This window comes from Protomyctophum bolini (assembly GCF_963924005.1).
Source record: "Protomyctophum bolini genome assembly, chromosome: 20".
Lineage (NCBI taxonomy): Eukaryota > Metazoa > Chordata > Actinopteri > Myctophiformes > Myctophidae > Protomyctophum > Protomyctophum bolini.
The window spans coordinates 27,251,557-27,279,333 of record NC_137881.1 but is presented as its reverse complement, the minus strand read 5'-3'; the positions used below and the strand labels follow the sequence as shown (position 1 = coordinate 27,279,333).

Genomic DNA, 27,777 nt, shown 5'->3' with positions numbered 1-27,777 from the left:
ATCAAAAATAATTGCTCAATTGATTCGAAATTGATCATTCAAAAATATGCTCCTCATTGACTTACATTGTGGGCTGAAACAGCTCTCAAAGTCACTCTTTTAGCACATAAATGAACACAAAAATACACAAAATACAGAGCATTAAAATGTGAACTTCCTGAAGATTTTACTATTTGAAGATCTGGATCTGGATCCACAGATCCAGTCCGGGTTTTCTTCCTAATACAAATGGCAAAATTAACAGGAAGTTAACAACCCAGTAAAAAACAACTACTGGGTTTGGTGATGCTCTAGTAGTCTATATTGTCTGAACCAACTTTATTCGTGTTTGTTTACGTACTAAAAGAGTGACTTGTCTGTCCCCGTGTCTGTCCCTGTGTGTGTCTGTATGTACCGGGCCCTTGAATCTGGGATGATGTCTTGGAGAAAATACAGATAATTTTAAGTATACAAATATCAATGTCCTGTTTATTGCTGTATCTCAGAGATTTACCTAATGAAATTAGGTAATTTTACCTAATGAAATTAGGTAAATTAGGTAGAAATTTGGTAAACCAAATTCATGACTACAGAAAAGAAAAGCCATTAAACTAAGGCTACAGGTGGAACCTGAGAGGTTTTTTTCCCCATTGTGGTCCTTTGAGTGCAAATGTGGGTAAACTGTTATTGGGGGGTAGCAGAGATATTACAGACACATACAGTACAATCAATAATAAATACATTCATACCATTTCAGATGTACAATATCCTACTAGATAAGTAAAATAGCAAAACAACAAGATCTGGCACTGTCAATGGAACCTGCTACATCTAAACTAATTGATGGTTATAATTAGCTCTTATGGAGGACTTAAAGTTAATAATAGAATCAACTTAAGGCTTTCATGTGACCCATTCCACATAACTGCTGCAGAGTATAAACATGAGTGAATAACATTCAGATTCGGGTACAGGGACCCAATAATTCAAGTGGAGATACAAAAATAAAAATAAAACTATAGCCTGAGGTGGTCGTGGTTGTCAATCCGATCAGCCACAGAGGAAATGAATGATCGACCCAGCAGCGAGCTCTTTTTAAAATGGAGCCTAATGCCTGGCCTGCTGAACGAGCTATTGTTACTGTATCTATTCTGGGTCACAGAGAAACGTCTCCCGAGAGAATTAGGGGAAGAAATAACCCTAAATTCATCTCAAATGTATTGTTAGATTCTCATATTATAGTCACTTTGAGCAAGCTGCAACAGTTGAGTATCCTAAGACAACTCAAATTGCACACTTTTCCAGCTTTCAGATATATTGACAGAATGGGCTCTTCGTAACGTTGTGTCATTGAGAAAGACACTGAACCCCATCAGTGTATGAATGTGTTTGTGAAAGGGTGAATGACTGAATGTGAGGCATGAATAGTCAGAAGACTATACTATGGTGCTATATAAATGCAGTGCATATACATGTAAATATGGAGCTGCAATAGTGCTCATATTCACGAAATGACCCACTGACAGTTTTGCTCATATTGTAATTATACAGTAGGCCTTTGACAGTAGGTCATTGTAAGCAGCTGCCATGATTGTAACTAATCACACATTCCTTATTGTCCTGTACCGCTTTAGTGATAATGTATTCTGTCATTGGCTCAGTCTCTCACCATCATTAACCCATTCAGGCCTGACGTCGAAATTATTATAATTTCTTTTCTAAACCATGAAAAACTTCTGAAAGATTTGAGGCACATTTTAACGATTAAAAAAAAAAAAGAGCTTGTAGATCTGCTATTTTTCAATATCTAAAGTATAACATAATGTTAAAAACACCAAAAGGGGTTCCCGCCAAAAAAGGGTTAAAGATCCAGTTATATAAGTGATGAGTGATTTACAACTCAACATGTCTATCATTCAGAATCCATACTGTGTGCTGTTAGAGATATTATTACAGTACATTATGTATAGCTCACTTGATACTGTATATCAGTGACAGCATCCTTCCGTTGACACAATAGAAATGTATGTATGTATGTATGTATGTATGTATGTATTAATTAATGAATGATGTATGTATGCATGCATGCATACATGATACATTAGTTACGTCATCAAGAATGTGGTCTCTAATTTTACTTGATTTTCTGGGATTGTCTCTTAGGAACACCACATTCCATTAACACAACGTTGGCCCATTCTGTTGGGTAGTATTTTTGGCGTTAACCTGCTAAATGCTTCTATCTCCTTAATCCCGACTATAATTCCACCAGAGTGATATTGGAACGTAATCTTCATTTGCCTCCCATCCTATTGATTGCCACATCCATACAGGAACAATACAGCATATTATTCACATTTAGGATGGAACAGAGAAGGTGATGAAATCTGCCAGTATTGCTTACAGAGATGACACGTATAGCCTGCGGAGTTAGTTCAGTCAGTCACACTCAAGGGAGTTCATGCCGTGCTCAAAGGCGCATACTATACTCAAGGGGTTAACACGCTGCATTACTATGTGGGTGTATTCAGTGTGTGCAAGTCTCACACGTCATTCGCTGATGTGGCAGTCAGCTGACCAATTGGGAGGGCTACTTAAGCTCACTAGTCTGCATGCTCTTCCTGCCTTCCTTCTGCTTATGGTTCCTGGTTGTTATGTGATGTTTGCTCCCATGCAGCACCACCGGTGGGCTCTGTTATTTATGCTCCCCATGTGTTATGTATGTGGTTCAATCATACATTATTTCAATAATAGCACTGCTGTTATCTTGACATTGCCTAGTTCCTTTAAGACGGTGAATGACGTCATCACGCTGAGACCGTGACTGTATCCCTGTATGAATAAGTGCGCCATTCTAACTAAAACAATGGATATACAGTAAACGTTGTTTGAGTCTTTATTTGCTGTTATTGTAAGAGAACAAACATAACAGAACTGGCGACGAGGTTATACGAATCTACAGTGCAACAAATGGACGTAAAAAAAAAAATATATATATATATATATATATATATAAAGAAAAAGACGAGGAACGACGCTCCGACGATAAACAACAGAGCGAGGTAAAAGTAACTTGAAAACAACGCGAATATGGCTGGATTTGTGGCTGTGGGTCATATGGACAGTTTTGACAGTACAGCTGAAGATTGGACTTCCTACGTGGAAAGAGTTGAACAGTATTGTGGGGCTAACCAAATTGAAGAGGAGAGACAAGTTGCGGTGCTGCTCAGTGTTATGGGAGTTAAAACGTACAACTTGCTCCGCAGTCTCATTGCACCCACCAAACCTGCTACCAAAACGTTTACGGAGATCACAGACGTTCTAAAGAAGCATCTGAATCCAACACCACTGCTGATAGCAGAACGTTTTCGGTTTCACAAAAGGAATCAATCACAGTCTGAGACCATATCGGATTACATTGCAGAGCTCCGTAGATTGACGGAGCATTGTGAGTTTGGAGACGGACTATCGGACGCTCTGAGAGACAGACTTGTGTGCGGGATGCACAACGAAGGCATCCAGAAACGTCTTCTGACTGAAGACAAATTAACATTGGCTCGTGCATTGCAAATAGCCATATCAATGGAAACGGCAACAAAGGATGCAAATGAGCTACAAGGCAAACACAATGAAGCAGAAAGGTTAGTGCACAAGTTCCACACAAACCAACGAAATGAGAAAACACGAAATGAGAAAACACAGCCTTGCTACAGATGTGGAAAAAAGTCACATGATCCTGCAGATTGTTGGTTCAAGGATAAAGATTGCAGGCAGTGCAATAAACGGGGGCACATTCAGAAAATGTGCAAATCAAGGTACAGTGACAGACAAGGGAAGAGAACAGGAAAAGGCAGCCACAAAGTACATGAAGTAACAGAGACAGACTCAGATGACTCAAATGAAGAGAATTTGGCTTGTCTTGATTTATACTCCACAGAAGATGGTGACAATGAAGTCATATGGCTGACACCTAAAGTTAATGGAGTGCCATTCAAAATGGAACTCGATACTGGATCTGCACTGTCTATCATATCCTTACAGGACTACAAGGAGCATTTCCCTGATGTGAAACTGAAACGCACCAGTGTGAAACTGAAAACATACACAGGTGAGCGGATCACTCCACTGGGAAAAATAAAGGTGAAAGTGGCATATGAGGGCCAAAGGTGCAACCTTGAGTTGTATGTACTTCAGTATGGAGGCGTGCCATTATTTGGACGACAGTGGTTGAGGCACATCCGTTTGAACTGGCATGACATAAAAGCCATGCAAATCGCCACCAAGGACAAGAACCTGTGTGCAGACGTGCAACTGACACAGGTAATGGATAAACATGCACAAGTGTTCAGAGAGGGCATCGGTACCCTAAAACACATCAAGGCACGGATTGAGCTTGAAGACGACGCAACGCCAAAATTTCACAAGGCTCGCCCTGTTCCATATGCATTACGCCCTAAAGTGGAAGCAGAGCTCCAACATCTAGTGGAGCAAGGAATATTATCCAAGGTGGACTGGTCTGAGTGGGCAACGCCTATAGTACCTGTGGGGAAAAAGACAACTGATAAAGTAAGGATTTGTGGAGACTTTAAAGTGACATTGAATCCTGTAATACATGCAGAACAGTATCCACTTCCACGCATTGACGATATTTTTGCTTCGTTGTCACACGGTGAGCGTTTCTCCAAGATTGACCTTGCACAGGCCTATCTACAAATGGAAGTGGAAGAGCCTTCGCAGAAATATCTGACCATAAATACACACAAGGGCCTGTACCAGTATAGTAGACTAGTGTTTGGCATTGCCAGTGCCCCAGCGATTTGGCAGCGGGCCATGGACCAGGTGTTACAAGGAATACCAGGCACACAGTGCTTTTTGGATGACATCGTGGTGACTGGGCCAGATACTGCCACTCATTTGGCAAACCTAGATGCTGTGCTAACAAGGCTGGAGGAGTATGGCCTGAGAGCTAATAGGAGCAAATGTGAGTTTTTCCAAGACTCCATTGAGTATTGTGGACACAAAATCGACAGACATGGCCTGCACAAGACTAAGGACAAGGTGGATGCCATGCTGAATGCTCCACAGCCAGAAAACGTGAGTCAATGTCGCTCATTTCTAGGTTTAATTAATTACTATCATCGATTCTTGCCAAATCTCTCAACTGTGTTACACCCACTGAATGCACTGCTACAAAAGGACACCAAATGGAGGTGGACCAAGGAGTGTGCACAAGCATTCACTGCAGCCAAGCAACTTATAACCTCTGATGCAGTGTTGGCACACTATGACCCATGCCTTCCTCTGCGCCTTGCTTGTGATGCTTCACCATATGGCATAGGGGCTGTATTATCACATAGGATGCCTGATGGCTCAGAGAGACCCATTGCTTTTGCTTCTCGGTCTTTAACGTCTGCTGAGCGCAATTATGCACAAATTGACAGAGAAGCTTTGAGCTTGGTATGGGGTGTGAAAAAGTTTAATCAGTACCTCTATGGGCAACGTTTCACTTTGATTACTGATCACCAGCCCCTAGTATCCATCTTTTGTCCCCAGAAAGGTGTTCCCGCCATGGCAGCGGCACGCATACAACGATGGGCTTTATTCTTAGGAGCACACACGTACACAATTGAATATAAAAGTACTAAGCTCCATGGAAATGCGGATGGACTGTCTCGGCTACCACAAGCAACGTTTGAAAAAGCTACTGATCCTGCGGTAGTGCTGCACATGTCACAGATAGAACCCCTGCCTGTTACTAGCGCACAGGTACAAAGAGAGACAAGAAATGACCCTGTCCTAGCTAAGGTCTATGATTTGACAGTGAACGGATGGCCAGCACATGGGAATGCTCAGCTTCCGGAGTATGCCACACGACAACATCAACTCTCTGTGTGCCAAGGTTGCATTATGTGGGGGTCTCGTGTTGTCGTACCTCCAACACTACGTTCCAGAGTGCTCGCATCACTGCATGAAGGACACCTAGGTGTGGTTAAAATGAAAAGCCTGGCCAGAAGTTATGTATGGTGGCCTGGCATCGATAGCCAAATTGAAGACCTTGCCAAGTCATGCACAGGTTGTCAACAGACCCAGCGACAACCCCAGCCAGCACCTGTCCACACATGGGAATGGCCTTCCACCCCCTGGCATCGCATACATATCGATTATGCAGGGCCGTTTTTGGATCATATGTTTCTTATTGTTGTCGACGCCCATTCAAAGTGGCCTGAAATCTTTGCAGTTAAGAAAGCCACGGCTGCAAAGACAGTTAACCTCCTGCGAATGCTTTTTGCTCGCACAGGCTTGTGCCTGCAACTAGTGAGTGATAATGCCAGCATTTTCATGGGGGAGGAGTTCCAAGGCTTCCTCAAGAGCAATGGCATTAAACACATCACGTCAGCCCCTCACCACCCGGCCACGAATGGGCTGGCGGAACGTTTTGTTCAAACTTTCAAACAGTCAATGAAAGCAAGCAGGAAGGAGGAAGTGCCGTTACAACAGAAGGTAGCCAACTTTCTTCTGGCATACAGAAACACTGCACATGCCACCACAGGACAGACACCGGCAATGCTGTTCTTAGGACGACCCTTGAGGTCACGCTTAGATTTGCTAAAACCAGACATTCGCAAACACGTTCAAGAGAAACAGTGTTCTCCCAGCCAGCTGAAAAGGAAGATGAGAACCTTTGATATTGGACAAAAAGTCCTGGCCAGAGACTATCGCAGTCCCACTCAGAAATGGATGTCTGGGGAGATACTGTCACAGACAGGACCCTTGTCGTACACTGTCGGTGTGGAGCCCAACATGATCTGGCGCAGACACGTCGACCAGCTTCTAGATGCATCCACCGGAGAAGTCACCACAGAGACAGCGGGTTCAGATACTCCTCAGGCCACAGATGATACCTTCATGACAACAGCTCGTGGTACTGTTCACACTGACACTCAAATTCCAGAGACTGTGGACATTACTCAGGGTGTGACTGACTCTGACCCTGGTCCACTACGGCGCTACCCTGGAAGAGACCGTAGACCCCCTCAGAGGTTGGAATTATAGTTAACACGGATATGGACTACACGGCCTGTGAACTTTAACACACACGCACGCACACACACACACACACGCGCACACACACACACACACACACACACACACACACACACACACACACACACACACACACACACTGGACTGATATTCAAAGAAAAATGAAAAAGAGTTTTGGGATTCTGTATTACATTTCATAACTGTTATGGTGCCTTAATTTCTGTTTGAATGCTATACCTATATTTACTTAATATTCCCTGGCACATTCTGATAGTTGGTGGACTTAAAAATTAGAAGGGAGGAATTGTTATGTATGTGGTTCAATCATACATTATTTCAATAATAGCACTGCTGTTATCTTGACATTGCCTAGTTCCTTTAAGACGGTGAATGACGTCATCACGCTGAGACCGTGACTGTATCCCTGTATGAATAAGTGCGCCATTCTAACTAAAACAATGGATATACAGTAAACGTTGTTTGAGTCTTTATTTGCTGTTATTGTAAGAGAACAAACATAACACCATGTTTTCTTTTAATTGTATATCTATCTCCCTGCTCTCTGCCAAGTCAAATATCATATGCACACTTGTATTCTCATTCTATAATAGATATTGGTTAAATCTATTCTGACTGAATTGTATTACTCGGCGAGTCGGCGTGTATGCCCAGTGATGAGAGGATTACACATCAGCTGGAACGTCAGCTGGAATCCTCCGCCAGAAAGAGATGATTATACAGTAATCTGTTAATATCAGCGCGTGTCATTTAATGACTTGTATACTGTCATATATATATATATCCATTATTGCGACCGAAGGTCGCAGATAACTATGAAACCTTGCGTTTTTGTCACGTCACTCACAACATTTGACGGCAGCGCTGTATATCGCTGTTGTCTCCATACATGGAGCTATAGGTTGTCTCCATATATGGAGTTCTATAGGTGAAATAACGAAGGCTTTCACCTTGAGCTCCATATATGGAGACAACCCACAGTACAGCTATAGCTGATGCCCCCCATGCCAAAGCGCCAGCGCTCGCCCAGCAGTCTGCCGTCAGCGCCCCAGGCGTCTTTACTGGTGCTGTCACATATATCCATTATACAGTATCCCTATATTCTCACTGGCTGTCATTCAATGCCCATGCATTATTAATTGTATAAGTATGTCATCATATCACAAGATTTCTGAACGAAACAGAATCACATTCCCTCTCACACACACACACACACACACACACACACACGCACACGCACACGCACACACGCACACGCACACACAGAGAGAGAGATCGAGGTTATAAATAACTCCATGTCCAGGGCTGGCCCTCGTCCACGACAGCATGACATGGCACAACACATAACCTCCTAGCCTTCATAGCTAGCCTATTCGATATTAGAGCCGTTCCTTTCCTCCGCTGCACCGACAATGACACTGATCCCCAGCCACGAGACAGAGCCGTCGAAGGACAGAAAACAAGGAGGAAAGACGGGTGTAGTGGTTCGGGTTATGCACCCAGAGGAGGAGGAGGAGGTATTAAATCCCTCCTCCTTTCTTTTGTTTGCGCGCACCTCTTTGTTTTGGTTTCATTTCGCCACCCTTATTATACCATTGTTCTTCTTCTTCTTCTCCTTCCAGAATGGTCTTAACGCACTGCACCTGGCGGCAAAGGAGGGTCATTTGGACCTGGTCCAGGAGCTGCTGGAGAGAGGCTCTGACGTGGACTCGGCCACAAAGGTACGTAGGTTACAGTAGCTCCTCTTCGGTTCCCAGCAAGCCAAATGACGTTGTGAGGACGTCCTACGTCATTTCCAGGACGCCTTCACCAGTTGAAATAAGATAGCTTATTCTGGGCCAGATCTGACTAGTTATGATGTATGACTTGAGTTGATCTGGACTCTCTCTGATTCAAACAGCGACGTCCGTCTTAGCGGGCAGAATTTTTGTTGGTTGAAATCAGGTGATTTTCTCGGGGCCAGATCTGACTAGTCTTGGCCCCAATCGAGACGTCACTTAATTGTTCAGGTGCTGACCGTGCTTGCTGGGTTCGCTTCCTCAACTCTCCTCAGTTCCACTCATGCCTTGAGCGATGACAGAAAGACAGAGGCATTCAAATGTGTTTTCAAAAGTATACACAGTAAAGATGTTCAGCTGTGTATGTTTGAGGATAGAATTAGCTAATGCTAATGCTAATGTGCCTATGCTGATAGCCTATGTCTAGACTCTAGAGGCAGCAGTACAAGACCGTGAATTGACAGATTGCAGGATATCATTTTCAACTGGCTTGAGCCAAATGTGATACGATAGGTACCTACAGTACCAAATTTGATACTGTAGATTTTAGCGCCAGTTTCTTTGGGACCCTGCTGCAGATATTTTATAGGCTACTACTACTACTACACACCGGTTCCGGATCAAGCTAGTACCTTTTATGATGTACTAATTAACCTGTGCACACCTGTGCAGAAGTCTCATGACGACTCACTGAGAGAAACATTGTTACAGACACCATTTTGCGCTGAAAAGGTATAATTCCTGCACATTGTCATTGTCCGTCCAGATATCCTTGAACCAAACTTCATGTATATCTGGACGCTCGGGTGGTGCAGAGGTTTCAGCTGTTTACAATTCCATTTAATTACTTGCTTCAACACAAGTATAACTAGAACTGCACTCTGTCGAGTGCATACTTGCTTGTTGCACACTAGTAGGCCATAAATGGCCAACTAGTGCGCAAGCAGAGCGCGCAAGTACTTTCGACCGCTACAAACTGTCAACCAATTACATGTATATGTAATTTGAAAGTTGATTAGCGGTATACTGTGGTCACTTTGCGCCGTACGCACCGTCCCAGCCAACCCGCCACTTTTGATGCGTATATGTCACCATCGAAAAACACTCTGGCATTGGGTCCTTTAATCCACATATTTCTTACGTCATCATTGAGAGCTAGTTATACATACAGTATACTATATATATATGTAATTTGTAAGTTGATTAGCGCCAGCCATCTTTATTATAGAACTACCTGCCTCCCCGCAGGGGGCAGTCTTATTATCACAACATCTCCCCTCTAACAATCAAGTCATCAACTTTGGGAGAAAAAGACTAACAGTAGGCACACCTTGAGATCACTCAAAAGTAGAAATTGTAGGCTTATGCAAAACAAAACAATCTGAGATAACCTTTAACCTGTGTCACAGAAAACAAGCACTCATAACAACACTATAGCGTCAATCAGTACAATGTTGATGTTTTTTTTCCAGTCAGCAATCTTTATTATAGAAGTTAACTACCTGCCTCCCCGCAGGGGGCAGTCTTATCTCTTATCACAAGAGGCATAGCCCACCCAAACGTGCCTCCTGCCCACCCAATCAAAGATTATGGTGTGTGTGTGTGTGTGTGTGTGTGTGTGTGTGTGTGTGTGTGTGTGTGTGTGTGTGTGTGTGTGTGTGTGTGTGTGTGTGTGTGTGTGTGTGTGTGTGTGTGTGTGTGTGTGTGTGTGTGTGTGTGTGTGTGTGTACAAACTACTGTAATGAAGTAATTGTTAATTGTATTAGTCAAACTGTGAATATCAGTGCATGGTCAAAGGACGGCAGTGAAGCAAGACTTTCGTTGCAGTGAATGGAATGAAGTTGGCACGGACGATCATCTTTTAGGGAACTGTGTTGCTGTCGGACAGATTATTATATACTGCATAAACGATATAAAAGCATGATTATCAAAAGGACAGTTTTTGATAATCCCTTAAAGACAGTCAATAAAAATGAACAAATACTTGATTACAGTATTCCATAATACATTTGTTTTGGCCTCACTTTAACGTTATGCACCTCACTGAAGCGCTGGACCGACTCTCAATTCAATTTATACACAGTATATTCTTTCCTTTTTCTCCATTCATTTATGATTTCTTACTTTTAATCAATGCTAAATATCTCTGTATTCCAATATTACGGTAATCATTGCCATAGTGTGTTGATTTCAGTAGCAGGGGCCTCCCAGTTTCTCCACCTCCACCAGGGCTGGTTCTGGAGGGGACACAGGGGTGTGCAGACCCCACCGAAATGTGCGGTGCCCATCCAATCAAAAGTTATGGAGAATATTTATTTGTAGCCAATATAAAACATACCACAAAATATCAGTACCATTTATCAGTTCTGATTGGGTGGGAAGCATTTTTAGAGAAATTGAACCCATCTGAACACTGTTTACCATGAGTGCTGTTAACCGACGGAAGTGTGGCGTGCACATAAGACACTGGGTGGTGCTAGAGCACCTGCCCTTTTGCCCCCTGGACAGCAATGTGCCCTTTTGAATGTTCGTTTTTTGTTTTGTACAGTGTACAGTATGTGGCCCATGGTGACATTGATCAATTCTGGATTAAAAGCTTCCAATATATTATTTATGCCCCAAAATCTATAAATCTCACACACTATTAAAACAACCGGTGGTTCCACGCACTCCACAAGGTGCCCTTTTTTTCTTCACTTGAGCACCTGCCCCTCCAAATGTCTGCACTGCCAACAGGGTGCGGATGGAAATTGGGTTACTATTGGTCAAAGAAGGAGAAGATAGATAGATAGATAATCTGAGATGATAGCATAGTTTTCTATGCATTTTATTACGCTATGCGCATATTACGCTATGCGCATAGCGCATTACGCTATACGCTATGCGCAAAAGGGGCATATTTCGCAAGGCCCTGCCATAGTGCTCCATCGTTTTCGGCACCAGAAGCCTGCTCTACACCGGGCTTCACTACCGTGCTTCCTTATGTCATTTATGACACGAGCCATGGAAGCCCTCACAGTAGGGTCACTCTCCACCATCCTACAGACTGCATGGCAGTGCGGCTGATCCTGTAGGGTCTTCTTGACCTTAGCGGGACAGACACTGGTCGTGCGCAGTCTAATGCGGGCATAGATCTCTGCAATGATTTTACCCATGGCCCACACATCTGAGCGCTGGTCACGTTGGCTGCCCCTCTGTAGCACCTCGGGAGCTGAGTAGGCTTGGTTGCCCATGTCCGTGGCAGAGTTGAGACCATTGCGGTAGAACTTGGCCAGTCCTAAGTCAATGATTACGGCCCTGTTTGTGGCATGCTCAACCTGGAAGATAATGGTGGAGTTTAATTGTTGTCAAGCTTGTCGTGCACTTTCAAATAATGCTGGTATATTGAAGACAAACTCACCATAATGTTATCTGGCTTGAGGTCTTGATGGACAATGTCTTTAGAGTGGAGGTGAAGCAGACCTTCACACATACCTAGGATAATTTTCCCCTTGAATGGAGTCAACTGTAGTGACAAAAAGGGTAAAGAAAAGTTGAATGTTTAGGAGATTATATATATATATATATATGGCAAGACAAAATATTGAATTAAGTTCACGCTGTCCCTCATGTACATTTTGCATTCATGGTTGAAGTTGATTTATTGTTGGATTCAGCTGAATTAATCACACCGGGAGATTACTATCTTATCCTTATGAACCCTTTGATTATTAACTCCAAATCCATATTTGACAACCCCATCCCTGAGAAGTGATACCTGTATTTACCCGTATTTTAGACTCCGATGCATTAAAGATGGTGGTCTCTAAATCTTCTCCAAAGATGAACTCCAGTGGCAGGACCCATTTGGAATCCTTGACAGTTATGTTTCCCAGAAGCTTCACTATGTTAGGATGAGTTGCCTTGCGGCAGATGACCATGATCAAGACAAAGGATTACCCTCGTGATTTTGTTTTGTTTTTGTTTTTTTCCTTCTGGTTGTATATCATGTATCATTCACTATTAGCACACTCATACTCACTTATACACTGCACACTCTCGCTCTAGGTCCTTCCTGCTGATGAGGTGCTGTGGAACCTTCTTTATCGCAGCCCATGTATCACCATACTTCGCTTTGTATATACTTTTCCAAAGCAGCCTTCTGCAATAGTCTTGGTAGAGTCCGACATCTAAATTATTATGAATAAGATGGAGAGCAGGGGAGGTTTTGCAAAAGTTTATTGGCTATTATGCAGTATATTCTTCTGTGTTTAAACTATCTGCTCTTGTCTTTCAGTACAGTGTCTCTTCTAGTAGATTCACGCTGTTAACATTCGACTGAGAAAAAGATAGGAGATCATGGGTACACACACACAGTAAAACCCTCAGTGTTCAAGTCACTGTGAGAGTGTAAAGATGGTCCATTATTAGGTTAATATTTAACACTCACAGAACAGTGAGGAGTATTTCGCTGTATATGGAGGGTGTGCCACTACAGATCCTATAGTAGATGCTTAGATTAGGAAACAAGTTATGCATTGCACCAAATGACTAGTGCATTGGAACATGAATCTTGCTAGTCAATGCCCAGATAATTGATGTTTGCTGCTAATGATGTGTTAATCTCTTGGGTAAATATGTGCTCTAAAGCTATGACTAGTTTCACATTGCTCAGCTTGTCTTATAAACCCATGAGGGTTGGGCACTTGTGTGTGCAGGACACAGAAATAAAAGAATCGGTCAATCAATCAAACAAACATTATGCACTTACAATGCTTCATAACACTCATTATAAGTGTTTATAATTATGCAACTAATAACAAAAACACTAACTATCTAAGTTAAGATAGTTATAATGTGCTGTCCCACTGAGCTTATAATGCCTTACAAGCACTTAAATGTTGTTATAAGTTGTCATACATGATTATAAACATTTATAATGAGTGTTATAATGCTTTTTTAGAGCATTATAATGCATTTTAAATGCAATTAGAATGCATCCTAGACCCAACCTTTAATTAAGTGTTACTGACAGGGTTCTATTCTATAAAGAGAGAGTTGTACGCATATGAGAAATCTTTTGCAAAAAATACTTAAAATTATTATATTACCACTTTATTTGGTAACGTAATAAACTACCTGCTGACAAGGGTTTACAATAAGCATCCTCTATGTTTTTTGACAGATTGTCAGCAAATGATGTTAAAATAAAATAAGCATACATACATGAAATATAAATAAATATATAGGACCTTATTTGACCTTATTTGACAGAGATATTTCCAGGTACTACATACCTCTATCTCTCTCCTTCTTCTTTCAACGGCAGCGGGTAGCGGGAAGTGTCGTGTAGCCATGCCCTCGTCTCAGGTCCCACTCGGAAGAGGCCCTCCTCTGAAGGTGGTCTATGCAGGGGACAGGCGCTGATGATAATAATAATAATAATAGCTCAGATTTATATAGCGCTTTTCTGAATACCCAAAGCGCTTAGTGATGTGATTGGCAGTCTGCTCAGGCTCCCCGCACTCGCACGCTGCGCTGTCTGTTAGGACCTCTGTATTGTTGAAAGATGGGCTGGCAGTATCAGGTCTGAACACAACACAACATAGTTGACTGTTTTATACCACTTTATACAGGAAGACACGCCTTTCTCCTTGACTTGCGTAACCGGAAACACTACCATACAATATAATGTCTAAACACAAAGACATTTAGGACACATGATATTAACCTTTTTATGTTATATTTATTATATATTTAAATATGATGATAAGCTGACTAGTCAAGAGGACTATTAGGAAGGATCCTGATTGGAATGTGTCCTCCTCAGAATAACCAAATTACATTATTATTTATGCCTCATTTATATGCTCCATAGTACAATCTTAGCACAAAAGTACAAAATAGAGGATCTACAAACTCACGGTAGATCAGCTATTTTCCACGTGCATGCGACCGTCTTAAAGGAGTATTTCACCCCAACAAATGACACCCCATGAAGCCTAGAAAACATGGAGATTTTTTTTGGTTTTTGTTGCATTCCTGGGCCAATAATTTGACGACCAGCGGAGTCTCCCAAGTCTCCTATTATTGTGTGAGATTTATAGATTTTGGGGCATAAATAATATTTTGGAAGCTTTGAATCCAGAATTGATCAATGTCACCATGGGCCACATAGTGTACACCAGGGGTGCCCACACTTTTTTTACTTGAGAGCTACTTTCAAAATGACCAGCTCAACAAGATCTACCCATTATAATAGCATTGCTGGCATTACATTTAAGACAAATGCACTTGGAATGGGAAATAGAGGGGGAGAAATGGAATAGAGTTTTTTAATTTGTAATTCTACCAACAATCGGTTCGGTAGTGTCATATCCCTAATATGTATGGCATGGTGTAGTACAGTTGAGTTTGGGTTTTGCACCCCAGCCTACTGACAGGAAATATGCTGAGCTGTGTATCGGACGGTTATTCTCTTGAAACCACATGGTTTCATGGAAATCATCCACCCACATTTCTTATCTCTTTACACAACTAACAGTAATCAAACAGGGGAGTAAATTATGCCTCTCACTCTCAGTCACACATCATGCTGATATCAGATTATCTAATCGTGAAAGTACAACAGAGGTTAACGTTATGCGATAACCAGCATTGCTGTGTCTACCTGTTATTACTTCATAAAAGATAACAAACACTTTCAGTTTCATGATGTGGTGTCCTGACTCAGGAGCAGCTAAAAGATGATCGTCCGTGCCAACTTCATTCCATTCACTGCAATAAAAGTCTTGCTTCACTGCCGCCCTTTGACCATGCACTGATATTCACAGTTTGACGTAGGACAGTTAATAAAATTAACAATTACTTCATTACAGCAGTTTGTACACACACACACACACACACACGACACACACACGACACACACACACACACACACACACACACACACACACACACACACACACACACACACACTCCATAATCTTTGATTGGGTGGGCAGGACACACGTTTGGGTGGGCTATGCCCACCCTTGCCCCCCCTTAGAACCGGCCTTGATTAGCGGTATACTGTGGTTACTTTGCGTCAAAAACCGTCCCAGCCAACCCGCCACTTTTGATGCGTATGCATCGTCCCAGCAAATTGTGCCTGATACGGCAGTGGTGCCAGATTACATACATGTATACACAGGAGCATTACCTTTAATCCTCCCAACACTAAAACATATCGTCATTACGTCACCATCGAAAACCAATTACACTCTGGCATTGGGTCCTTTAATCCACATATTTCTTACGTCATCATTGAGAGCTAGTAGTAGTTATACATATACACACCATGTAATCTGGTCCCAGCAAATCAGGCACAATTTGCTGGGACGGTACATACACATCAAAAGTGGCGGGTTGGCTGGGACCGTGCGTACGAGCAAGTAATTAAATGCCTTTGAAATTACCGGTACATAAAAATGTAAATTTTCAGGATTCCAATTCAAAAATAGGAAAATATAATTCAAGATTTCGCACTGCGGCACGTTTTGAGCTTGTAGATCGGCTGTTTTTTCTATATAAGGGAGTGAGTGTGGAAATATAGTGGCCCTCTCCATCGTCAAAGTTGCCCACCCCTGGTCTAGGGCTTTGAATCCGGCTTGAGTGTGTATTCGAACACACAGGATGGTATGTGTCACTGCACGTACTACTACGAGCTGGGGCGTCACCTGACAGGGGATAATGTTGAACGAGAGCAGTAGGACATATAAAATAATTGGCCACTCGAAATTAAAAAATGAACTGAGTGGTGCAACTCCCCTCTCTCCCCCTCCCCCCTCCTCCTCTCTCTCTCTCTCTCTCTCTTTCATTAGCAGCAACAGTGCAGCACTAATACTATCTCTCTCTCTCTGTTTCTGGCACAACAGCGCCCCTACTGGTACTCATAGTCATATACTGGTGCTCATGGCCACAGGTGAACACATAGGTGAACACGGACATTGCTGTTCCTTGGAGTGGTTGCACCACTCAAAAACGAAAAGCTGAATGACCAGTAACGTTTCCTCTGTGAATCTACGCAGTCTCTCGAGACAGGCTGTTGGCTGTTGGCCTGCCCTAGAAGTTATAGATATATAGCAATATATTTTAAAGATATCTTACAAAAATAATAATAAAACTATAAAATATACATTTTCGTGAATGGATATGACAAACACATGTCACAAAGTTTCTTCACAGAGTTGTCTGGCTTGACCGACGAATGCTGTCTTGACCAGAAGCTACTATATCTGGCTGCCAAAGCACAGCTCTAAATCTACAGTAACCCTAGCCCGGTCATTGCGCATATCGTCGTAATTCTGGTCATTCATCTACGTAGGTGTAAAAACAAATCTTCTCCAGATGGTTAAGTATTTAGAGATGACGACGTGAAACAGGCATGCTAAGAAGTGGAATAGTCAACAGAAACATTTTGCGATCAGTCCAAACTGCCATTTCTGCCGTTTAGTATATCATCTTGGACGTTGGCCTCACAATGAGATACATGCTGCATGGCAGTTGCCTAGCAGCAGAGCTCAACCGCAGGAACAAGAGAAATGGAGGCCTTTGAATGTTCTACGTGCTAAAGTAAAAATATCACAGTCTCTGGTGATGGCATTGGACTCCTAAAATATCATCATGTTGTCAATGAGTTGTTGATGTGAACAGACTTAAAAAAAAACGGCCAGAATCATCAACCATGGTGGAGGCAAAAGAAGTGAACTACTTATCTTTATGTCTTTATGGCTAGCTTACTGCACCGGTTCTCAACCGGGGACCACCAGGGGTCCTTGGGAGTTAAGGGTCCGTAATTCAGAGACTATATAGTAGTGGTAGTAACGATTATAATTCATGTTAAGTCACAAATCACAGAAAGACTGCAGCAGAAGAACAAACTGACCAGCCATGGTGGTTTGGACTACCTGTTTTTCATCAGCATTCTCCAATTAAAAGTGCTCAGATAATCCGCAGCTCTGTCTATTAGGGGACAGAACTGCTGTCCCTGGGCATATCTAAAAATGATTTCACTATTATAAAGGTTGGACTTGTTACCGCTGCCAGAATACTGTTGTCATTGGAAAGTCCCCAGAACAACTGGGCTTAAAGAACTCATGCTTCCTTCATGCCTGAGTGTCCAAGTTGCTCCTTTACACCTTTCAGGGGGGAGTTTCCCTGGTTGGACGTATAGCACGTGGAAAGGAGCACGTTATTCCAACCAGTTCCTTTCCCCTCCATCAGGCGCCCCGGCTGGCCAGGGGGAGGTATAGTTTAGACTAGAGACCAGGATTACTGCATGTTTTTTGTGAGGGTACCTACCCTATGGGACACGGGGAGAACTCCACACAGAAAGGCCCTTTCGCCAACCCCGCCGCCAGCACCCCACAGCGCCCCGAGCGGGAATGGAATGTTTTGTGTGCACGACAGTTCCATTATTTTGGCCTCAGCTGAGGAACTGCGGCTACACTTACTTTATAGAGACCGAGTGAAATGAAAAACATGCATTGTGTGTTTCTTGTGTTTCTCATTTGCCCCCCCTGTGTGTTCTCTCTCTCTCTTCTCCAGAAAGGAAACACAGCTCTCCACATCTCCTCTCTGGCCGGTCAGGTTGACGTCGTGAAGGTCCTGGTCAAACGAGGCGCCGACATCAACTCACAGTCTCAGGTAAAAACCTCGCTGTGGCATTCAGTACATATTTAATGAGCAGACATCTCTACTCTCTGAATGAGAGCAACACATCTTTTATTACCTCAAACACCCAATGGATCAGACAAAAGGGAAATATGTATGAGGCGAGTATACTTCAGTTCAGGATGCCGGTCTCAACGTTTACTTTGTGACGACACGGACACACTGACTTGCATTGTGTTAATGAAGTGCTTGACCCCGCTATGTCATGTCTGTGTGTATTCCAGAATGGCTTCACTCCCCTGTACATGGCTGCCCAGGAAAACCATATGGACGTGGTGCGATACCTCCTGGAGAATGGAGGCAACCAGAGCACCGCTACAGAGGTGAGGAAGTGTGTGTGTGTGTGTGTGTGTGTGTGTGTGTGTGTGTGTGTGTGTGTGTGTTTGGGTGTGGGTGTGCACGTGCGCGCGTGTGTCTGGATTTATAATCATGCGGGAAATACCCAGAATTTTAAATGAGTGAGTCAAATACATTTCAATTATCATAAATATGATGGACTACTAGAACCTGTCAATTTGTCTTTGAAATAGAAATACTGCAAGCATGCCCTATACACTACAGCAATAATAATTGATTGGACGAGTGGTCGTAAACGTGACCAACACTGCGCAAAAAGCATGGGTCGCTGTGTTGCACGCAGTGCAAGGCCTCGATGTCTCTTAAGGCAGCGGTTCTCAAAGTGGGGTTCGGGGACCCCCAGAGGTCCTTGAGGGAGTTCCAGGGGGTCCCACTCCCCATAGCTAAATGATAGTTTGGAACCAAATGGACCCTTATGGTTCTGAGAGCGGGCGGAAAACATGCACGAGCAAAAGAGCGCACAGCTGGGGTTTAACACAGAGAGCTCATTTATGAATCAATTCAGGCGCGTTCAGGCGAGTTAGCACTTCTGCATCTGGGCACCAAATATTAGCCCAAATCAAGAAAAAGTAAGTAGAGCGTTCTTCCGGGTGCTTCAAACGCCAGTGAGCAAACTTTCACTGAAATGAATAGTTACGATAACCTTAATAATAGAGAAAATACATCATAAATAAATAATAAATACATTTCAAATAAATACTGAAACCATATACTATCATTAAGGAAAGTCTATGCATTTACCGTGTACTTTGTAAACTCTTAACTTCCATTTTGGAGCCATTCAGTTGCAAAAAAACAAAAAACAAAAAAACAAACTGTCTTTTTTTTTCTTTTTTTTTTGCAAAACATCTGGGGACCCCCCCAACATAATTTGGTGGCGACCCCCAGGCTGAGAACCCCTGCAGTCTAATAGTCCATGACACATAACTCTGTGCTCCATGTGTCCCCCCTCTGCACGCAGGACGGCTTCACGCCGCTGGCCATCGCCCTCCAGCAGGGACACAATCAGGTGGTGTCCGTCCTGCTGGAGAACGACACCAAGGGCAAGGTGCGTCTGCCCGCGCTGCACATCGCCGCCCGCAAGGACGACACCAAGTCCGCCGCGCTGCTGCTGCAGAACGACCACAACGCTGACGTCCAGTCCAAGGTGCGTTGTTGTTGTTGTCCCCGGCCGGACCCCACTTTGAGAACCAACTGCTGTAAAGGCCTGTTCATACTCCTGGTTTTAGGTGATGAGGTGACCATCGAAAAGGTGGTCACCTCATCACCTATACCTGTGAAACGGGAGCATGAATAGGGCCTTTGGTCAGTGCTGTTTCTGGGTCATTGTGTTGGCATGATGTGGGGTTGCTAATGTGTTGACGTGCCAATAATGTGCAATGTGATTTTTTTGTTTTTTTTTGAGGGCGTGAACTCGAGAGGGAATCGAACTTGCGAATCGGTATACTCTAGCCGTCTTGCGAAAGACGAAGGCAGACTTTTGATTTTATGTTAAACTAAAAAAGTTTGTCTGTATAGAGTATCTGTCTGACTAGAGTGCATCAGTAGTTGTGTTTCCATCTGTCTGTGCGACTGTCTGTCTCTCTGTCTGTCTGTCTGTCTGTCTCTCTCTCTCTCCCTCCCTCCCTCCCTCCCTCTCTCCTTCAGTATCTGTGTACCTGCCACGTGCCCTTTGGTCCTGCCACTAACTGGGTCTATCCCTCTCTTTGAGTCAACCGCCTCTTCCTCCTCTCCCCCACACTGTACTCTCACCCCCCCCCCCCCCCCCCCCCCCCTCACCCTCCCTTCACCCGCTGGGTGACTTAAGTGTAGCACTGTGTCTGCTGCATGGAGTATGCCACTGTGCTGCAGGTGGTATGATGGTGACGTAACGTTGTGGGCTGCATGCACCAATGGGGGGCGTTGTCTTCACTGGGTTGGAGACAAAATGTCTATCCGGTATTGGGGACACACACCACTGTGAGGCAACATGGTTAATGAGTAGAGATCCTAAGTCAAATGTAATGTACCTGTTGTTTAACAAGCGAGACCTGAGGAACGATGGGTGCTACTACATCACATCTGGGGGTTTGGCTTAACAGCAGTTGAACATTGCAGGTTCTTTCAACCTGTAGAGGCCCGGTGCAACTATTTTGCTGCACTATTTGACTTAGGGTGGAGTTACTCTTTAAAGCTATACACTTTGGTAGAGGTTTGTGTTGTGTAGTCACCTTGCCCTGGTTTAAGTATTGGCAAGATATCTTCAGTAGTTGCTCCACTGATTAGAACATGATAATCCAAAATGATCTTCTCGTTGACTTGCACAGTGAAACTGCTCTCAAAGTCACTCTTTGAGAGCAGATACTTCCCAATAACATTGCAAAACCCAACACAGCATACACAAGTCAACTAGTAAAATCAATAGGATTTGGGCATTTTCATTCTAAAGAAATTATGCTATATCGCCGGTTTCGTATTGTTGGCAGAATCCGCTTTGTTTGCATTATATATAGGAGCTCCTGTTTGGATTATCAATTTCTAACCCATTCTGACCTGAGATCAGATTCATACGAGGTTTCCACTGGGGACACACTGGTCTGATTAACCCATTCTGACCTGAGATCAGATTCTAAAAATGTCAGTCGTTCTTCGATTTTTCAAAAATAGCAGACCTACAAGCTCGTAGCGCGCCACTCGGTGGCGCGCTATGAGCTTGTAGATCTGCTATTTTTCAATAGCTAAAGCATAATATGATGCTAGCACCAAAATGGGTTCCCGGTCAGAATGGGCTAATCAACGGCGCATCTACTGACGATTCTCCAATATTTGTGTTGATTTTGACAGCAAATTTTGATTTTAGTTTTAGTCATAGTCTCTTGAATAGTTTTCATTTAGTTTTAGTCACATTTTTAGTCACCTGGAATGTTTTAGTGTTAGTCTAGTTTTAGTCGACTAAATCTACTGTTGGTTTAGTCGACTAAAATGTATTTTGGGGGGCCTTGATGCCGTCACACGCTTGCTGAAAATAGCCGATCTACAAGCTTGTAGATCTGCTATTTTCAGCATGTAAAATGACTTATGCCGGACCTCTTGTCCACTAGTCCCTTCCTAACATTTTAGTCTAGTTACTTTTTATTTGTTGACGGAATTCTCAATATATTTAGTCTTAGTTTTAGACATAATTGCTTAGTTCTAGTCGGCGAACATTTTTGTCATAGTATTAGTTGACGAAATCAACACTGTTTTGGAGTTACCTCATGGTAAGGTAACCACACACAACCCATCGAGTCCCATGTCTGTGCTATTGAAGCATCCTTGAGTAAGGCAGGCAATGGATTCCTGATGAGGACCAAGAGCTATTGCTCTTTGGCTGACCACACGCTCAAACATCTGCATGCTGAGTTGCCAGATAAAAGAGAATGTATACCAATACGCAAATATAATAATGATTTCAAAATGTACATTATAAGAAAGACTTGTGTGTTAATGTTGGAACACCAGAGCTGTGGCAAAAACCCCAACACAGCTATGAGTGTTCCTCCAATACCGGATGGTGGCTTTAAGTGGCGTGGCTAGAGTGAAGTTGAAAATGCGCAACAACTATTTCCTGTATTAAATGTTCGATGCACCAGTGCTCCTCAATGTTAAATATTACATACTCTTAGTTTATTGTACTGTGAATATGTCGTTGACACAGGGTGGCCATAATGTGTGTTGTTATATAACAGAATACATACATACGGTACAGTGACGTTTATCTTTCTCGGGTTATGCAGACATGAAAGGGAATGGTTCAGCTGTAGCGATGCGGTCCTCAACATGAGTCACAGGAAACACCTAGGAGAACGTCTATAAATGGCAGCATCTCACGCGCGCACACACACACACACACACACACACACACACACACACACACACACACACACACACACACACACACACACGTGAACGAGTGTGACGTAATTCAGTGTAATCAGTTATGCTTTGAGGACAAGACTGACCTCTGTGCAGACACAGCAGGTATATTATATACTGTAGACTTGCCACAGTAGGAAGCACCTAGGATTGCATAATACGCTTCCTAGTCTACTATATAATTTATTATGTATTATTGAAGGCTACAGTCAATCTACAGATATGAACAAAGATAACAAATGGTGCCGCAAACCCTTGCCTGCACCGATATATCTTCTTCTGCATTTCGTCATTCCATGAGATAATGGCTCATTACATCATTTTAACGCTGACCTTTATTGTGACTTTGACCCTACTGAAGGTCCACCAATTCTTCTAATGCTAAATTTTGACCCTGATTATGAACTTAATTAGCCACAATTAACTGCAGCCAGCCACTGCTCCCCAGCATGGAAGAATTTCACGTGTGTGCAAATGTGTCGTACCCCAATAACAACAACGTACACGATTATGTTAAAAACAAAACAGTTTTAAGAGCAAACTTAAAAGTAAACCGTATACCACTCCAGCCACGTCACTTGCCAACAATATGACACCTCACTGTACAGCCTATAGCCCCTCCTGAGCTGCTTTACGGCGTGCGTTGCGTTGCGTTCGTGAAGTTGTCTAACTGAATGATGTTTCCCTCCCTTGCTCCTCCTTGTGCTTCAGATGATGGTCAATAGGACTACTGAGGTATACACACGCTCACCCTCCTATACTAAACATCTCCACACCTCCACCACCGCCACTACAGTCACAAGCCTTCCCTTATATATATATATATTCCTCCCTTCATTCTCTCACCGTTTTGAGCCTTCCTCATTGTTCCACAGCACTGCATGGTGCCAACGATGAGGACCACTTATGAGTTGTCTCTATATTTTAACTTTTTTTATTTTTACTCCCTTGAGTTTGGTCTGAGTTTGCTTTGAGTATAACTAAGCCCACGCACGGCTACCATGGCGTCTACTACTACCCACACACATCCCCGAGCGCACTCTTTTGGTTATACGTTTGCTTGGTTTTGTTTTTTTTTTACATACGTGTATCTCTATTCATTGTCAACCTTCTTTTGTTTTGTTTGTATCGTCACAAAGTGGCCTTTTTGTTTTGTTTTCTCATTTTCATGATCTTGTTTCTTTAACATCATTGGAACTATTCCATACATACTCGTGACTTAAATCTGTGCTTATTATAGTGCTGAAGCGATGTACCATGCTACTGTATATGATATTGTCTTAGAGTCTACATTATGTTCTATGTTTACGTTGTGTTGCATGATTTATAAGAGATGCATTTTGAGATAAGGCGACCATTCAGAAAAAAAGTCTTATTGTAAAACATGATGAATATAAGGAGTACATTATCTGGGGTCTCGTGACTCCTGACCCATTCATTTAAAAGCATGCTAGTATGGAGATTAGAGATGGCTTCTATTTCCAAATCTTGGCATGCAAAGCCTTAATCAAAATCTGCGACTCGCTTGGCAAGAGGATTGAAGAATAACCTGAAAAGCATGTTTGCATCTATGCTATATCTTGATTTGCACCATTTTAAGCTTTTTTAAATGTCTAACTCTTTTGAAAACCATCACGTTAGTCTCTGTTCTTCACACTTTTTGTAAACAATGTTTTCACATTAAATCGGACCGTGACTTACAGAACGGCAAGGTAAGGACAAGCATTTCAACAATTTAATATACTGTACAACCTGCTCTGCAAATCTCTCTTCATTTTCCATATCTATTTTGGTCTATATTTGATGATATAACTGATATGACGTACAGTCAACATAGTGCACTTTGGTGTCATAACCCAAACCCTACAGTCCCCAGTTCTGCGTAATATTACCGGTATATGATTTCAATATGATTTGATGGTATGGTCTTTCTGGTCTCGTCCTGTAAAATGCTGTGCTGTATGGGGTGACTAATAATGTCTTTGTATAGTTTTTATGTCCATAACAGTCTGTGTGTACTGTACGTCTGTTCAATCAGCTTGTCTTCGTTTCTTATACCAAAGAATGACTTTTTTGATTTATTTGAACATTTATTTATTGTTGGATGCCCCGCATGATAGGGGTGGGTGGGTGTGTGTGTGTGTGTGTGTGTGTGTGTGTGTGTGTGTGTGTGCGTGTGTGTGTGTGTGTGTGTGTGTGTGTGTGTGTGTGTGTGTGTGCGCGCGTGTGTGACGTGTGACATGTGTGTGTTTTGTGGGGAGGGAGGTGGTGGTGTGTTTGTGTGTGTTGTTATGGGGGTGTTCTCTATGTTTTAAAAATTTCTTTATTTATCCACTTTTTTCTTTCCTCATTTTAGAGTGATGTTTTGACCCCCTCCTCAGTTTACTTTCTGTTGGCCTGTGATGCTTTGATGCGACCGACCGACTGCTGCATGCTGAGAATAGAGGACGCAAGGTCACGGGGGACAAAATTCAGCGTCATTATAGCACTGACCTCTCTCTCTCTCTCTCTCTCTCTCTCTCTCTCTCTCTCTCTATACCACTCTACCACTCTCTCTGTCTATTCCCTGGCTCTCTCTCTCTCTCTCTCTCTCTCCAGAGTGGCTTCACTCCCCTGCATATCGCCGCTCACTACGGCAACGTCAACGTGGCCACGCTGCTGCTGAACCGCGGCGCGGCGGTGGACTTCACGGCGAGGGTGAGGCCGCGCGCACCGCCCGCACACACAAACACAAAAGTGTACTTTCTTCCTTAAGTAGTAAAAAAAGTGTGTGAAATTCCTTTTTGTGCGTAGTTCCCATCGTGTTATTTTTTCGAGAAAACATAGAAGAGGGGGGGGGGGGGGGGGGGGGTGTTGAACGGCACACTCGTTGGGTTTCTCTACGGCACAGCCGTAGGGTCTCAGCATGTGTGAATTGACCACACACACACACACACACACACACACACAGCATGACCTTTCCTCCGACACAGCACAGCAAATCAGTCATTTGCATCACAAACCCTCTCTTCGGGGGCCCCCCCCCCTCCACTATCTATGTGTGTGGCCCTCACAATCCCACCACTCCAACGAACTGACATCAACTCATGCACAACAAAAGGTCCGCCTCTCTCTCTTGAAGCGGGCCCGTGTCTTTTCATTCACCGAGACACGGCCCATGGCGAGGTACAATGGGGTTTAACCCATTCTGACCTGAGATCAGATTCTAAAAATGTCTTCTACATCCTGACAGTTTTCATTCTGACCTGAGATCAGATTCTAAAAATGTCTTCTATGTCAGTCGCTCTTCGATTTTTCAAAAATAGCAGACCTACAAGCTCGTAGCGCGCCACTCGGTGGCGCGCTATGAGCTTGTAGATCTGCTATTTTTCAATAGCTAAAGCATAATATGATGCTAACATGTACCAAAATGGGTTACCGCCCAGAATGGGTTAACAGAGGGAAGAAGAAGCTCCGAGGAGGCCAACTAGTCTCCTCTATAGCTTGTCTATATACTGTAGACGTTCAGATGAAGCCCAAAAAGAAAACGGCTCGGTCAGCAGAGCCTGCTTTGGTCAGAAACCTTACACGTAGCTTTTAATTTCATGCAGGGAAAGGAACGGATCAAAAGAGTGATTGTAATTTCTGCTCCGTCCGACTTTTCCCCAAATGTGAATTTCTGTCTCGGTCATCAGTTTCACACCGTCGAGGCGTTCGTAGAAGTGGGAATGCTGTCAAAGAAAGGCGAGATATACTGTATCATTATAGTTACGGCATAGGTTCCATTTTGCAGTATAAACTTTTGAATGAATGAATACCGTCCGAAATGTTCCACTTGACTTTGTGTATTAACCCGCCAGCTAAAATAACCATCAAGCTTCTTTTTTTTCACCAAATATATACAGTATAGGGTTTTGGTCTATTATGACATATTATAGTACATGTCACACATTGGATACCTACAGTGTATAGTTAACATGCTGCTGTTGCTCCACGCAGAACGGGATCACACCCCTACATGTGGCCTCCAAGCGCGGGAACACTAACATGGTGCGCTTGCTAAGCGACCGGGGCTCTCAGATTGACGCTAAAACCAGGGTGAGTACTGTGTGTGTGTGTGTGTGTGTGTGTGTGTGTGTGCGCGTGTGTGTGCGTGTGTGTGCGTGTGTGTGCGCGCGTGTGAACTTTTACTTCTACTCCACTACATCTCACAGGGAAATATTGTACTTTTACTCCAATACATTCATTTGAAAACATTGAAAGACAATGTAAAGACAAAGGCATGCACACATTTAAAGTCTCTTTGTGTGTGTGTTGTGTGTGTGTGTGTGTGTGTGTGTGTGTGTGTGCTCTTTAGGATGGTTTAACCCCTCTGCACTGCGCGGCCCGGAGTGGCCATGACCCTGCTGTAGAGTTACTGCTGGAGAAAGGAGCTCCCATGTTGGCTAGGACCAAGGTACCGAACTCTCTCTCTCTCTCTCTCTCTCTCTCTCTCTCTCTCTCTCTCTCTCTCTCTCTGTCTCTCTTATGCAGCTTCCCTCTGACTGCGTAGTGCGTAACTACCGTGTTTGACAAAGAAAATAAAGTAGTTTTAGTTATTCAACCACTCTAGGATGTTGATTGTTTGCAGACACACTTAGACGACACTGTACGGTGCGTGTTTCGCAGTACAGTCTGTAATGATTTAACACAGTGGTTCTCAAAGTGGGGTGCAGCACAGACCCTCTGGGTTCGTTGAGGGGGTTCCAAGTATAGGACCCCCGATTACAGATCGTTATCTCTGAGAACGTACAAAATTACAGCGTTTTAGTCTAGTTTGTATTTGTCGACGAAACTGTCAATATATTTAGCCTTTAGTTTTAGCCGTCATAGCTTAGTTTTAATTCACTTTCTATTTTGTTTTCGTCTGTGAAAAAAAGGTAGTCGACGGACATTTCTCGTCTTAGTATAATTAGACAAAATCAACAACACCTGGTTCAAACGGCCCTGAACTGTCCCCGTCGACCATCATCATTCCCTTTGTATACTTTCTGAC

General features: G+C 43.2%; 1 protein-coding gene across 5 annotated transcripts in view; it reads left to right on the top strand.

The window, feature by feature from the left end:
- LOC308334992 (uncharacterized protein) overlaps positions 1 to 27,777 on the top strand; it is a gene marked incomplete at its 5' end in the record, with an annotated part of 160,372 nt that overhangs the window by 70,288 nt on the left and 62,307 nt on the right. For all 5 annotated transcript variants that reach the window (XM_080791914.1, XM_080791913.1, XM_080791912.1 and 2 more), the window contains 7 exons: positions 8,664 to 8,762; positions 18,387 to 18,485; positions 18,737 to 18,835; positions 19,831 to 20,016; positions 25,362 to 25,460; positions 26,742 to 26,840; positions 27,100 to 27,198. In XM_080791914.1, the coding sequence (XP_080648040.1) occupies positions 8,664 to 8,762; positions 18,387 to 18,485; positions 18,737 to 18,835; positions 19,831 to 20,016; positions 25,362 to 25,460; positions 26,742 to 26,840; positions 27,100 to 27,198 (780 nt within the window). The remainder of the gene's footprint in view (positions 1 to 8,663; positions 8,763 to 18,386; positions 18,486 to 18,736; positions 18,836 to 19,830; positions 20,017 to 25,361; positions 25,461 to 26,741; positions 26,841 to 27,099; positions 27,199 to 27,777) is intronic.